The 15841-nt window shown below is 49.3% G+C and overlaps 1 protein-coding gene across 2 annotated transcripts in view; it reads right to left on the bottom strand.

Moving 5' to 3' along the window:
* Positions 1–15841, bottom strand: part of CSMD2 (CUB and Sushi multiple domains 2) — a 604641-nt gene that overhangs the window by 403831 nt on the left and 184969 nt on the right. For both annotated transcript variants that reach the window (XM_087446344.1, XM_087446345.1), the window contains exon 4: positions 4162–4356. In XM_087446344.1, the coding sequence (XP_087302470.1) occupies positions 4162–4356 (195 nt within the window). The remainder of the gene's footprint in view (positions 1–4161; positions 4357–15841) is intronic.

Here is a 15841-nt window from a genome sequence, read left to right as displayed (position 1 = left end):
CCGAAAATTACTGACAATACTGAGGATGCTTCTCAGGCTGTTCTTGCAGCTTGTGGTGAATTAGAATGGAGAAATGGACCTGAAGCTCAGGGGGTGGGGAGGAGGCCCTGGGGGCCCCGAGAGTGGGAGAGCCACATCTCTGGCCCCTCAGGCACTGGGGCTCAGAGCCTTCTCAAAGCAAAATTTGACATCTTCAGCTGGCTTCCCTGGTGTGTTCCAGAAGGGAGCATTCTCTGGTGTGGCTAAAGTGGAAGCTACGTAAAGAGGACTTAGAATGGTCGGCCTGGGACTCTTTTCAGAAGTGCCTTGTGCTCCATGCTAAGGAGTCTGAACTGGACCCTGTCAGTGATGAAGAGCCACCGCCAGAATTCTAAGCAACAAGTGATTCTGTCAGATCTGTGTCTTAGGACGTTTGCTCCAGCAGTGGAGAATGGATTGGGATGTGTGGGGTGGGGGATCAGAGGATGGCTGCCCAGTGAGGGACACTTTGGGGTGAGACAAGTGAGAGACGAGAGGGCCTGGACTGTCACCGGCCGGGGCCCCCTGAATAGCGGCAGAGGCAGGAAGGGGGAGGGCCAGTGCAGAGGGAGATTCACCAGGACACGGTGACTGAGGATGAAGACAGCAAAGAGAGTGAGGAGTATAAGATGCCACTGGTGTGTCTGGCTTGGCCACCTCGGATGGTGACACTCTTCATCGACCCGGGGAAGGCAGCAAAAAGAGCGGGTGTAGGGAAACAGAAAGACTTAAGTTTTGGACGTGCCCCATTTGAAGCACACTCCAGGGAGGGTTCAGTGTGTGTCTGATATCCCTATGGGCCTGAAGCTTAGGACAGAGGGTGGGGTTGGAGGTAGAGATCGGACAGTGGCCCCAAGCAACAATGAGAAGCCATGGAGTGGATGAGAGATTCCAAGAGATGCAAGACGTTCCCAGAGAGGAGGCCACGCTGGGCCTTCCAGCATTTAAGGGGAAGGAGAGGAAGAATCCTGAACATGTGAGAGTCTGAAAGAGAATCGGGAGAGACTCAGGAGAGAGTCAGGCCCCAAAAGACGCCCCATGCCCATGAACGACTGCTGTGATGTGAATGCTGGGGGAGTGCCATCACTCCCGCCCACTCCAGCCAATTGAAAGGCCAGCCCTCGCTGCCCCCACGCCCAGCCGTGCAGACACTGGACTGTGAGGCCTTGACCCACGCTGGCAAAGGAAGACCTCCATGAGGCGGCCCTCATCACTTATCTTTAACTCGTGGGTTAATGAAAGAGATACTTTGACAGCCCCAGAGTTTCTTTCAGGTCACAGCTCTCTTTGCTCTGGAAAATGCCACCCTATATCTAAATAGCTGGGGTGGGGAAGCGAGGCATTAGCCTGTAAGGAGATGGGCAAAGCCACGGGGCAACCAGGCTCCTGTGCAGTAATCGATGGAAGTCTTGAAAGGAGGCCACAGTGCCAGAGGCAGCAAAGGGGAGGAGGCCGGAGAAAGAAGAGGGTGCAACGCACACCACAGGGGAAGCCTGAGCCCGCCAAGACAGACGCCAGGGAGACACTTCCAGGGAGAAGAGGCCAAGAGACTTGGCGGCTCCAGGTGGCTCAGACTTTGATTTTAAGCCCTTTGCTTTGCTGAGATGCAAACTCCCGGCATTGCCCCAAACCTTCAATAGAGAGTGCGCTACACGCAAACACCTCTGTTAGTGGTTTCTGTTTTCTATTTTTGTTTTTATTTTGGGGAGGGTCAAGACAAATGGGCCAAGTTCTTGATAAGTTGGCAGAGCAGAACTAAGGGAGGTGAGGCAAGGCGGTACGTTCAAGGTCAGAGGAAGCTAAAGCTGACACAGGTTCCCGAAGATATGGGGAGGGATAGTGGATTTCTACCATATGGGGATGGGACATTGATGTGAATTATACTTCACAGGACAGGGTGACACCCCTCTGCCTCTGATACTTTTGTCTTTAATTTTTGCATTAATTAAAAGAGTATGACATTTATAGTACTGTAAGAAGAAAGAGAATTTGTTTATATTGCACAACTTAAATACCTGATTTAATTCACTATCATGTTTCATATTCTGGTATCACATCACAACTCTGACACCTTCCTTGGAAGGTCAGAGTGTTAACCTGTGATATCCCCTGGGCAGGGACGGTTAGGGATGCCATAAGGAAGGGCAGATACAGCAGCTTCAGGTCGTGTTTAGGCCACTCAGGGCCATACACCTGTGTGTAGAAGCCAAGGTCTCACCTGATTGGTTGGGTCATTCCTGATGTCAATCACAGGAAGAGAGGCAGGCCTCAAGTTGGAAATGGGGTCTGAGTGCAACTATGACATACAACTATCTACTGGGGCTTTGGGGGAAAATAAAAAAGGAGGAGGATTGGCAATAGATGTTAGCTCAGAGCCGGTCTTCCTCAGCAAAAAGAGGAGGATTAGCATGGATGTTAGCTCAGGGCTGATCTTCCTCACAAAAAAAAAAAAAAAATTGCTGTTGAAAAAAAAAAGAAATGGGGCCTGAGAGGAGTGGACTTAGGAAGGCAGCAAAGGAGACTCTAGTTCCCTTGGGCTCCACCAAGAAGGATCAATACAGATGAGGCTGGTACTATTGGTTGAGGAGAGCAAAACAAACATGGAGTTAAGCAGCAACTCAGATTGATTGGTTGTGGCTTGCCTTTTGGGAAAGAATTCACAGCTGTATCTGGACTCAAGTGGAAAGGGTCCAATGATCAATTCATTATGTCTGCCAGGGAAGCGGGAAGAAGGGAAGAGATATACATGCAAAATATTTTCCACCGTGAGTGTAGACAGTAAAAAGGGTGTGCGCATGTGGTGGGAGGAGGGCACTGCTTCTCGTCTTTTGATGGTAATTACAGAAAACCTTCCTCTGAGAGAAAGGTCAAACTTGAACCCAAGGAGAGCTACTTGTTACAATCATTTCTCAATTCCTTGAAATGATCCTCCCAGACCTATATCTGGGTGTCCTGGGATCCACAGAATTTAAAGATGAGAGTTTCATGAAGAAAAGACTGGTCAACAGTGCAAAAGGTTGTTGAGAGGTCAAGGAACATAAGGACCCAAACAATTCTGATTTGGCAACATGATGCAGAATACAGGGGGCAAAGGGCAGCCTGCAGAGGAGTTAATAAGAGGTGAGAGGTAAGGAGGAGAGACAAGGCTTGATGGAGCTTTCAAGATGCTGGGCACTGTGGCTGGTGTGGCAAAATCCTATATTGTGATGCCACAGTTTTAAAAAGGTAGTTAAAACACATCTATATGCATTGTAATCTCAATTATGTACATATTCATAATATATGCATGTGTGCAATATGTACTAGAAGAAGATGGGAAAGAAATACATGAAAATTGTGGTTAAAATGGGTAAATTTTGTTTCTTCTTTACTCTTTTCTGTCTTTTCTAAGATCACTTAAAAATGTCCATGTGCTATGTTTATCATCAGATAAGAGGCATGGGAAATTATTTTAGAAATAAGCTTGGTTATGGGGGAAGGGGTCAACAAGAAATAGGCTGGGAAGAGGGTGACCAACCGTCCCAGTTTGCCTGGGACTGAGGGGGTTTCCAGGACGTGGGACTTTCAGAGCTTAGAATGGGAAAGTCTTGGAAGCAGGACAGGTTGGCCACCCCAGCTGGGAGGCTGGGGCAGACGCAGCATTGAAGGGAGGTGGAGTGTGTGTGTGTGTGGGCAGGTGACTGTTGGGGTAAAGAGGTTTTGAGCATATTTGGAAGCTGAAAGGAGAACACCATTAAATAGGGGGAAAGGTTGAATTTATAGGGAAGAGAGAATAATTGCCAGGGTGAGGTCAGTAGGAAAAGCAGCTGGGGGAGAGAGACCCCGGCACCAGAGGAGAGAGGGTCTGTAAGGGGAGGAGAAGCAATGTTTCTTCCGAGACAAGAGGGCAGAAGGCGAGGGCAGACTGGCTAAAAAGAAGTTTGCTGATGTAAGGGAAGGAGACTGAGGGAGTGCACACCTGAGAAGCCCCTAGAATACCTGGGGACCCTCGATGCCCTCCAACATCGGCTCCCCATAGTGGGTACCCCACGCGCTGCTGGAGTGGAGGGCGCAGCTTCCCCACCGGAGACTGGGTCCCACTGGGAGCTCCGGCATCCCCTCCCAGTTGCCACCCACCCCATCAGACCCTCTCTGGCCACCTACCTCTGCAGGAGGGCAGGGGGAAGTCCCACGTGGCACTGTTCCCAGAGCCCGTGTGGCAGGTGAGCACGGCGTGGCCCTCCAGGAAGAAGCCGGGGTTGCAGCTGTAGCGGACCTTGTCGCCGAGGTTGAAGGTGGAGCCCTGCTGGACGCCGTTGGGCAGCCGCCCGGGGTTCCCACACGTGTGACTGGGGAGAACTGTGAGGAGAGGGAGAGACGCAGCCCGTGAGCCGGGCTCCAGCCCTCGCACCCTGCTTCCGAGCAGCACCTCCCCCGGCAAGTCTCCTCCCTGTGTCTCATTCCCTCTGCAGGACGGGGCTCGCCCTCGCCAGGCTGCCCAGGCCCTGAGTATTCCCAGGGTCACACGCTAAGAAGGAGCCACACCTGCGATTTATAACCAGACATCCAGGTTTCCTGCCTTTGCTCCTGTGCAGCCCTGGGCGTGAATTATGTCCGTCCCATCACGCGAGACGCCCCAGGGAGATCACTCCATCTCTCGGGTTTGGTTGATTTCAGACTCCGCACTCCTCACTAAACACCACGGAAGGGACAGAGCGCGGCATGGAGCAGGTGCTCATTACACCCGATGTCCTTCCCTTCACGTGTGTCTGCGGGTTTGGTGGAGTTGAAGGTGTCATTAGCGCTGGAATACGCAGTGAGGTGGGGAGACTAGAGCCTGAGTTCTGATCCGACTGACCCGTTTAAAAGGGAAACAGGGAGCTGGAGAATATGGTGTACGGTGTGCGACCGGAGCCAAAGCCATCGTGGCCAGCTGCGCGTGCACACTCATTATCCAGCGGAAACGGTCTTGGTGAGGCTCTGGGCATCACGACCTGCCAACCAGGAGGGAGGGGCTCTGTGCCTGAGTCCCTGTTCAACCTGACCCAGCTCCCCTGCCCTCTGCCTTTCTCCCCAGAGTTGGAACTAGCACCGCCCTGATTCCAGGATGTCCCCAAAGGATAAGGACAAGGGGTCACAGCCACATGTGGACTGCCATCCAAGTACCTCTTCATTAATTCACCCAGCGATGATTTATTGGAGCAGGGTGGTGGTGAGTACAGACGCGAGAGCCACAGTGCTTGCGTTGCCATCCCTGCCTGACGGCTTCCTACCTGTGGGACCTTGGGCTAGTCTCTCAACCTCTCTGTGCCTCAGTTTCCTCATTTGTAAGATGGGGATCACAACAGTCCCCTCCTCTGTCACTGGGTTGTTGTGAGAATGAAATGAGTTAAGGTCTGTAAAATGCGTAGGACAGAGCCTGGCGTACAGTGAGCTCAACACAAGTGAATCTAAGCTCCCAGTCCAGTGGGAGATGTGCGCCATTAAAGGTATGCTGTGCTATGATGGGATAGGGGCCAGGAGGGGACCAAACCTAGTCTGGGGTGGTCAGAGACAGCTTCCTGGAAGTGGTGACATCTATGCTGAATCCTGAGAGATTAGTAAGAATTAGCTAGGCCAAAGTGTGTTCCAGGAAGAGAAAATGTCATGTGCAAAGGCCCTGAGGCCAGAGAAAACCTAGGAGCCTAGGGAGCCTGCAGTGAGATGGTGAGAGTGGCAGTGATGAGGAATAAAGATGAAGAAGTGGAGATGGACAGCCTGGATTCTAGAGGGCTCCCCAGGCCCTTGCAATACCCTCTTCCTGCCCAAGTTGCTATCTTCCAGGACCCCCTCTGCCAGTCCTGATGATCTCAGAAATGAAGAAAGAAGTCTTTTCCTCCCTCTTCTTCTCCTCCTCCTCCTCCTCCAGGAGGAGACAGCTCGGTGCAGAGGGAACCAACAGACTTTGGAACCAGCTTGACCTGGGTCTGAAGCCAGGTGCGGTCACTGTCTTACTCTGTGGCCTTGAGTCATGTGACCTCTCTGAGCCCTAGTTTCCCCAACTGACAAAGGAGAACAATAATATCTAGTAGTTGAGGAGGCTACCGATAATAAAAGATGTAAGCCTGGCACAGTGCCCAGCACATAGTAGGTGCTCAAAAAATGGCAGATGTCATCATTCCACTGGGCCATAGGGCCAGAGGGCAGGGGCCTGGTCTGGTCCAGGGTGTATCCTGAGAACCTAACACAGTGCCTGGCCCTCGCAGGGACATATTTGTGTGTTCGTTAGCCAGTTGTTTGGGAGAGTAACTCATTTGTGTATTAATTCCTTCACGCAACAAAAACTTATTGCGGGCCTGCTGTGCTCTTGAACTAGACAAAGAAGGTCCCTGCCTTCAAGAGGCTTATGATTTTGTGAGAGAGTTATCTTAAAGACTGAAGAGCTCTTCCTTGCCCATTCTCTACCTCTGACAAGTCAGATGGCCCAGATGAAGGGATTTACCTCCATCAACCTGTCCATTGCAATTCCCATGATCCCACGCTACTGGTTTCCTTGGCATTTCCCATGCTCCCATGCTTCTGGCTTCCTTGGCATTTCCCATGATCCCACACTGCTGGCTTCCTTGGCATTTCCCATAATCCCACACTGCTGGCTTCCTTGGCATTTCCCATGATCCTGCCGCGGGCTTCCTTGTTATTTCCCATGATCCCACGCTGCCGGCTTCCTTGGCATTTCCCATGATCCTGCCGCGGGCTTCCTTGTTATTTCCCATGATCCCACGCTGCCGGCTTCCTTGGCATTTCCCATGATCCTGCCGCGGGCTTCCTTGTTATTTCCCATGATCCCACGCTGCCGGCTTCCTTGGCATTTCCCATGATCCTGCCGTGGGCTTCCTTGTTATTTCCCATGATCCCACGCTGCCGGCTTGCAGCAGAGGCAGTGACTGTGATGTGTGTGTGTTTGTGAGTGTTGGGGGTTGGAGGGGCGGGTCAGGTAAACATTTGGAGAAGAAAGCAAGCTAAGGTGAGGGGAGGAAGCCAAACAGGGGAAATGGGCTGAGAACTGGTGTAGAACTAACGTTTCATTTTCCGCAACGAGACGCAAAGACCCAATTTAATTAAATTACTAATGTCAAATTTTTAATGAACCTGCTTCTGCTTTGGGCTTTCTTCCTTCAAAATTAATGACTGGAACGTCACTATAAATAAAAGTCGATTCTTTTTAAAAAGTCGCTCTCAAAAGCTCACTGCTCTTTACTTAATGAGCTGTTCATAATCAGACCACTCTGACCTGGCCCCTCCACCGGGACTCGGGTGTGATAAATGGGGGCTCATTTTCAACTGCACCTCCCTTTTCATCTTGAGCTCTGCTCCTGAGAGGCCACACAGTGAATGGAGAGAGGGTAGACGTTGGGCTCAGAGAGGCCTGGATTCAAATCTCAGCTCGTCCACCTCTAGCTGGGTGATCTCCAGCTGTAAACTTTACCTCTCTGGGCTTCAGTTCTTCCTCTGAAAATGAGGACGCTCTTCCTTACCAAGGGGGTGCTTTATTACTTTCCTAGGGCTGCTGTAACAAAGTACCACAAACTGGGTGCATCGAACAACAGATGCTCATTGTCTCACAGCGCTGGAGTGTAGAAGTCCAAAACCAAGGTGTCAGCAGAGCCATGCTCTCTCTGAAACTTGTAGGAGAACCCTGCCTTGTCTATTCTTAGCTTCTGGTGGTTTTCTAGCAATCTTTGGCATTCCTTGGCTTGTAGATGCATCACTCCAGCCCTTCATCTTCACATGGCATTCTCCCTCTGCGTCTCTGTGTCCAAATTACACCTTTTTATAAGGACACTAGTCATGCTGGATTAGGACACACCCTATTGGCCTCATCTTAACTTCATTATCTGCAAAGACCCTATTTGCAAATAAAGTCACATTCTCAGGTACTGGGGGTTAGGACTTCAACATATTTTTAGGGGGACACAACAGGGCTATTGTGCAGATTAAATAAAGTTAGATGTACAGTACCCACTATTGAGGGCATGGTGTGTTTCAGGCCCTGGGCTACAAGTTTATTTTACTTAATCCTCAAAATAATCCAGTGGGATACCTATCATCTTCATTTTACAGATGAAAAAACTAAAGCACGGAGAACTTAAGTAACTCTGCCAAGGCCACACAGCTAGAAAATGGCAGAGCTAGGTTATGAGTCTAGGTTTTTCTGGCTCCATCGTTCAGCACTCTTAATTGCAATGTGATACAGCTTCTGACCGAGACTAGCGCCCAACACATAGTGGTGGCTTCACAAACAAGAGTTCCTTCTTCCCTTCATCATTCTAGGCACTGCGACAAGATGAAGGGTGATTACCTAATTGTCCATATTTAATTGTCTGATTTTTTTCTCCAGTCTGATTTGCCAATCCTGTACTTTTTAATAATGTCAAGGGCAACATTTAAAGTGTGGTCTTTTATAATGTGTCTGATGTGAGACTTGCTGGACAGAGGAGATGGGAGATAAGCCACAAAGCGAGCCTTCCTGAGGCGCGGCGTTCTTTTGATTTTTTGATTTTGCCCGTGTGTTTTTTGGCACAGATATTATAACCGTTCATGCTCTCCCATCTATAACACTTCCCTTTGATTGCTTACAAAATGAAGAGTGGGATATTTACATCCAACGCAGCCTGGAACAATGTTATTAAAGCCACGCCTGACACTGAACAATTCTATTGTAGATTAGCATTAGGGAATTTTGTCCCTTCTACAAAGCCTGGCTCTTGCCAATCAACATAATATTCTCAGTGATTGTATGACAATGAATCTCCTCTGTGGTTGGAGTGCGGCAAAAGCTACATCATGCCTTCTTTCATTTTTAATTTGAGACTTTAGTTCCCATATTATAATGAAGAGTCGTTTATGCTCTCTGGACAAGCACCCTCCATATGTTTGATTTCCTGTCTTCCATCAAGTAACTTGTTTCATCTCCGTGGCCATACGGTTGACAAAGTGGCAAGAAGGCTGGGAAGAAGGATTCAGGGAGGAGGATTTAGTTTCCCAAAGCCCTCAACATGGAAAGAGGAGATGGTGCTGTGTGTGCATGGCGTGTATGTGTGTGTATGTGTGTGCACACGTGTGCCTGTGTATGATTGTAGGGAAGTGGGCATGGTCAGGGAAGGGAGGAATTAAAATCTCTATCTTTTGAGTACCTACTCTGTGCTAGGTACTTCTGCATCATACATTATCTTGGTTAGTCTTTATAACTTCCTTACTTTTAGCTGTTTGGCCTTGTAAATATAATTTATGGCACACCTACTATGTGCCATCCTCAGTGTCAAGTGCTCTGTGTATATTTCTATCTCCAAAGAATTGTCTATACTTGCTGTCTCCACTTCTCCTTCCCTCTGAAGTATTATATATTTGATAGATTCATTTGTCTATTCTTTGTCTCACCTGCTACAATGTAACTCCATGAGGAAAGACATTTCTTGGTCTAGTTTGTTCACTTCTATGTCCTAATTCCTGGAACAGTGCCTGATGTATAGTAATACCTCCATAAAAATTTATTGAATGACTTAATGATCTTATTTAATCCTCCCAACAACCCATTGAGAGAGGTGCTGTCATGATCCCTTGTGGAGATGAGCATTATTACAAGGGAGGTAGGGGCTTCTACCCAAGGCCACAGAGCTCCCTGGGGGATAGAGCTGGGTTTTCACAGCAGGGCTTGGCTACAGAGCCCATGTACTTTCCATCTGCACTAGGCCGTGCTTGCCTTGACCATTCCACATCGAGTCCATGGTGACTGGTAGACCTTGAAACATTCTAATAAGAGACTCACTCATTCTCCTTAGGGGGATGACTTGGGGTGACAACCAGGCAAGTCAACTCCTAGTGTGGTCCTGTACATTTCGTGCTACCTGTCAATCAAATAAAGGCAGGGTGCCAGGGCCTCAGATGGAGTATGCCACCCACGAGTCCACAGGCCTTGTCCTGCCAGGCCTCTCCCTGACCAGAGCTGGGCATACATTTTCTGCTGTGAGCCTGTTCTTTTGCTCATGTTTGCAATTTTGCAACTTTTAGCATCAGGGTCACATGGGGAGTTTTATAAAGAGAACAATGCCTAGCCCTTGTCTGCAAGCCTATTGAATCAGAATTTCAGAGGTGGGGCCTGGTCTCCTCTAGGTGCCTACAAAGCAGAGCTGAGACAGACCTCTCATGGAAACCTATTCATGTAGGTTATTCCATGAGCCCAGGTAGGTTTATCTCTCTGAGCCGTGATCTCCAGGGCCTTTCTTGCTGTTGAGCTTCTTGTTGCCGACTTCTGGGGGCAGCAAGCCTGGCCTCTCCCCTGGACTTCCTGACCCTCCATTAATCACACTCGCCCTCTCCTTCCTTCTCATTCAAAGACCCTTATCGTCTCTCCCCTGGACTTCTGCACCCAACGCTGATCTCTCTGTGCTGGCCTTGCCCCCCACAACGCACTGTCCACAGTGATGCTGGAGGGAGCATTCTAGAATGGCAAATTCACCATGGCCCTGTCCTATTCACCCTATCAGGCACACATGTACCAAAAGTGAGTTCCCAACCAACAAGGTGCATGGAAAAATACAGGCCCTCTGGTCTTTTGCGTGATTCAAGTGAGAATAAATAACAATCTGAAGGATTAATAAAAATAAACAAAAGGAAAGAAAAAGAAAAAGAAAACCTTGAGAACCTTCCCATTGTTGTCAGGATAAATCCAATCTTAGGCTCACGTAGCCCTATCTACTCTTCCGTGATCAGACCCTGCTGACATTTTCTGCCTTATCTCCTGCTCGCCAGTCTAGTCCCTTCCATCATTGTGGTTCTAAACCACAGGTTCCCCAAGCATACTCAGCTTTTCTCTCAAATTCTCCAGCTGGCAAACTCCTACTCATCCTTCAAGGCCACACTTCAATGTCACTTCCTCTCTGAAGCCCTCCTTGATACCCTTGGTGTCTTGTATAAACTGTAATGTCTCACAAGAACACATCCTGCTATAAATTCAGATATAACATCATTGGCAATTGGCTCCTAGAATCCTGGAACTCCCAGGCCATTAACTGCACAGGCTCACTCTGGTCATTTCGTTGATTTTGCAATCTCACAGTCCCACGTTTTACACGATTGGATTTTTTTCAGCCCCACTTACGGAGTTATGTGGGGGTTTTACTTGCACTTCAATTCCTGCATTTGCCGTTCATTCACTGATTCATTTACAACACCCCAGCTTCCAAGCAGGAGCTCAGCCTGCTCGTAATTGTTTGTTTGGGTGTCTATTTTCATCTCTGGATTCCCCCGAGGGGCAGGAATGATGCTGTATTCTTTATTTGTCTAGTGTTTGATTTAATGCCTGGCAGGAAGAGAGTGCCCCGTTGGAATGTGTTGAATGAATTAAATACACATATATGTAAAATAAAAATATGCTATATATATGTGTGTGTATAAATATATATATATATAGCAATAAACTAGTGCAGGCTTGGCAAACTTTTTGGTAAAGGATCAGATAGTAAGTATTATTGGCCTTACAGGCTATATGGTCTCTATCCCAGTGACCCAGCTTTCCCCTTGCAGTGCACAAGCAGCCATAGACAATACATGCTCCAATAAAACTTTACTCATAAAACAGGCAGCCAGCCCACGGGCCCCCATTTGGCAGTCCTGAACTAGTGTCTATTAGTTATGTTCTTATCTCAGGTGTGCGATTCAGACCCCAGGAACCTCCCATCGCCCCATAAAAGAGAAAGAGAACCAGGAGAAGATCTGTTTTGTGGAGCCAGGGACAGGAGGAGCTGTGAGGAGCGGGGGCTATGCAGGTGAGGGTCCTGGGCAGAGGTGACTGGGAGGAAGGGGGCAGGGAAGAGACAGGCAGCCGGCACCTGGGGACTGAGACCCAAATCAAGTTTCCTTTCCTCTACAATGTGGCCCTGGTGACAGGCGGCACTGTGCTGGCTGCGGGGAAGGGTGTGTGTGTCTTTAGTCTCTACTCTTTCCCATTAAATAGGATTGATTTTAGTCCTCATAGCCACTCTTTAGGCTGATGTTTATGAATATCATTTTACCAAAAAGAGCTGAATTTAGAGAGCCGAAGGGTCACACAGCTAGTTGTAATAATAACAGTCATCACCTTTGGGGTGTTTGTTATGAGCTGGCACTCTGCTCAGCACCTGGACTCTTCTATTTCATCTTCCCCTGACAGAGGTACTATGACTGTCCCCTTTTGGGGTTGGGGAATAAGGAACAGTGGGGCTAGCTCTGATGAGTGTCACATCACCCTGGTTGGGCTCAGGGTGGGGGTTGAAACCCGAGCTATTTGACCTTATCAGGTTGTCACCTTGACCTCCAGGCTTCAAGGCCTCTGTTTGTTTCGCTGCTTTCCCAGCATGGAGGTCGTGCTCTGGGCACCTGCACGGTCCCTCTCCTTGCCAGGCCTGGAACAAGTCCGACCCACACGCAGTCAGATCCCTCAGCTGCACAGACATCCATCCATCATCCCACCAGGAGGGGCCACAGAGGGTTGTCAGCGCAGAATCCTCCTCCACACTTCATAACCACAGGGCCCTGTGGCCTCCTCTCTTTCACCCGCGATTCTTTAGAAGCAGCACCGAAAACGTAACATCCTAGGCCCCAGAAGAGTTGCCAGTTAAAATACAGCATGCCCAGTTAAATTTGAATTTCAGAGAAACACAAATACTTTTTAGTAAAAGAATATCTCATGCCCCATTCGAGATATCTTTATACTAAAAATTATTTGTTATTCGAAATCCAGATTTAACTGGGCATCCTGTATTTTATTTGCCAATTTTGGCAACCCTGCCCCAGAGAGGAGTCCCCTCTGCATCAGAGACTTCAGCTTCTAAAGAAACTGGGGATTTCTCTGGGGAAAAAGGGAAGAGGAAGAGGAGGGAGGTGGCCCTGCCTTTAAGGAACGCAACATTGAACCAGAAGAGAGGCTGCAGAGAGGGAAGTTCAGAGCCCTCCACGGTGCCGCCTGTGAGAGTTCGGGGTACAGCAGGCTTACAGGGGAGCAGGGGGCTGTGCTGCCCCCCCTTTCCCCAGTCACTCTCTGAGGGAAGCTCCATGTGTTACTCTGCACCAGCATGTCCCTCTCCTGTTTCAGGAGACTGTGCATGCCTTAGCCCCTCTGATGACTAGCTTTATGCTGGCACAATGTCCTCTGTGATCCAGCCTTGTTGACCTCTGCTGCCCCAAGCTCCATGGCTCCGTGCTCAGCCCTCTCTGCCCCCACCACACCCTAGCACAGGAATTCTCCACCTTGTCTAGACAGAGCAATGCATGGAGAATCCGTGGTACCCTATGGGGAAACACTGCAAAATACTGTCAGTGTTAGGCTTAGAATAGCTAAATATGCAATTTGGGGCTAAATTTAATTAATTGCAGAATGGAGCCTAGAAATGTTTCCCAAAGTACGTTCCATCCATCACTGGCTGAGAAATAAATTCCACGAGAATCATTCAGTGGGTCAAGTAATTTTGAACAATACTGCAGAAATTCCCTCCTCTGGAAGAAACCAATGCTCACGAGTTTATCTGAGAGGTTCTGCAGGAGAGAAACCTGTTTAACCTTGCTTAACCCAGAATCTCAAAAAATTTGACTAGAGAATCACTCCTCTCCCTTTTTTTCTCAGAAACACCTATCAACTTCTGAATTGCTCTGCAGAACACACTTTGGGAACTGCTAGATTCTAGAATAAGACAAACCTGAGTTGCTTTGTTTTCCTTATTAATTATCGCCAACATAAAACAACAATAGCAATGATAGTTGACATGTACCTAGGTTAACATGCATTGTTTTCACAAACACGATCCCCCTCTGGCACATTCAAACCTATGTGTTTCTGGGGGCTGGGATGGCCCGAGGTTTCCCAGGCCCCACTGGTCAGGCGCTTTGGGAGGGGAATCAATTCTTACCAAAGAAATGCACTTAGCACTTCCAGTTGAACGCAGCGTATGTTACAGAAGGGCAAGGGCGGAGGATCTTTCTTTCCATCTGACAACTTTTATAGCAGGCTATGTTTTCTGTTTGGCTGGGGCAGAATGACCCCTGGCCTGGTGGGCCAGACTCCTAGAGGTTTGTGGCCAGGGCCAGCCGTGGTTGGCCCTCAGCCCTGCCCAGCTGCAGACAGGAAGTCATGAATCTGGAACCAATCCTGGCAAAGGAGCTGGAAGAGGAGGAGATGCTGACCTGGCCAGCAGGGGTCCTGCCCTGAGGCTGGGACTCCTAACCCTGGGTAAGGCTGCCCACATGGGAGGTCATTCTGTCCCTTGCTGAGGCTGTCCCACCAGGCTGCATAACTGGCTTGCTTTCCCCTTAACCTCTCCCAGGCTTTGCAGCCCCCTCCCCAGGGCCGGGTCTTAGTCCCCTGTGCCCTGCTGGTAGCAGAGAAGTGCTGCCTGTGAGCACCAACACCATTTGGGATGCCCATGGCGATACTGCCCCCGCCGACGCCAGCCCTGTGGACAAGGGAGCCCCAGAGCCCCTATTTCCTCCACTTGGCTCCCTGTCCAGGGCCCGGAAGCCCCTGCGTACCTCACAGCCACCTCTCTTCTTAAGGCAAGAGACAGTTTAACGTGCATCCCACTGGAAGAAGCACAATATTCCAAAGGCTCCAGACCCCTGGGCTTCCCTCTCTCCAAGAAGAATTAGACGGAGGGACCCGGAGAGGAGCTGACAAGTGAGGCTTCCAGCTATCGTCATCCACCTATTTCTTCTACCTTCTACAAAGGATGGTGGATAGAGTGACGACAGAAGACACTGATCAAAGGTGCATCCTGAGTGGGAATCCTCCTCCTCCTCACTTTCTTCTTCATCAGCATCATCGCTTACTGCCCGCTTCTGCGGACTAACTTTACATTGAATCCTGTCTTACTTAATCCTCATAACAACACTGTGAGGTGGGTACTATCCCCATTTTACAGGTAAGGAAACCGAGGCTGAGAGAGGGTAAGTTCATATTCACACGACTAGGAACTGGGGGGGCTGGGAGGGACACCCAGTCGGCCTGACTTCTGCACCTCCTTTCTCAGCTGCTGCATTGCAGTGAAGGGGCGGAGGAAGGGTTGGCAGGGCACAAGGCTGTCTCACCGGCTGAGAAGTCTGCTTCGAGGCTCTGTTTCCCACAGGTCCCCCTACTGGGCCAAAGATGGTGCCTGGTGAACATTTTGCAGCTTGAGAATCAGGAACAGCAGGGAAGAACAGGCCCTGCCTCCTGCTTGTCCATTGGATTCTACTCGTCTTTGGAGCCCAAAGTCCAAAGGCTTCACGGAGGGCCCTGTGCAGGTGGAGACCATCTCTCCAGGCCCTCCAGGGTCAACAGGCAGAAGGTGGAACAGGCTCTGTACCCGGAGAACTTCCTTACTTGGGGGACCCCACAATCGCATACACATAACACAGGCATACCAATGTACTTTCAGATCCAACATGCACAGATCCATCCGTCCAAATACTCTCCTTTACACACAGACACACACGCACAGACACACTCATACATTCTCATACACACACATGTATATATAAAAACAGACACATCCAGGATACATCTGTACATAGCTCTTGTATTCACACACATGACAACAGACATGCTCTCCCCTACAGACAAATAAACAACCCATGTTTAGGTATCAAAATAATGATACACTTCTGGATAGTCTCTTGTGGGTTAATGACCCTTTCTCACAGGTGTCTCCTTCTACAACAGAGCACCCCTCAGAAGCCAGTGTCACTATCTCCATACTCGCATGGCATGCCTGGCACCCGTGTGTAAGCTCTCATCATTGCAAGCACAGCACAGAATGCAGGGGTGGGGTGGGGATGCAGATCTGACCTGGAGAGGCTT

This window comes from Ceratotherium simum, chromosome 22 (assembly GCF_057802395.1).
Source record: "Ceratotherium simum simum isolate JZ-2026a chromosome 22, ASM5780239v1, whole genome shotgun sequence".
Classification (NCBI taxonomy): domain Eukaryota; kingdom Metazoa; phylum Chordata; class Mammalia; order Perissodactyla; family Rhinocerotidae; genus Ceratotherium; species Ceratotherium simum.
The sequence above is the reverse complement of the archived record's forward strand: the minus strand, read 5'-3'. Positions and strand labels throughout refer to the sequence as shown.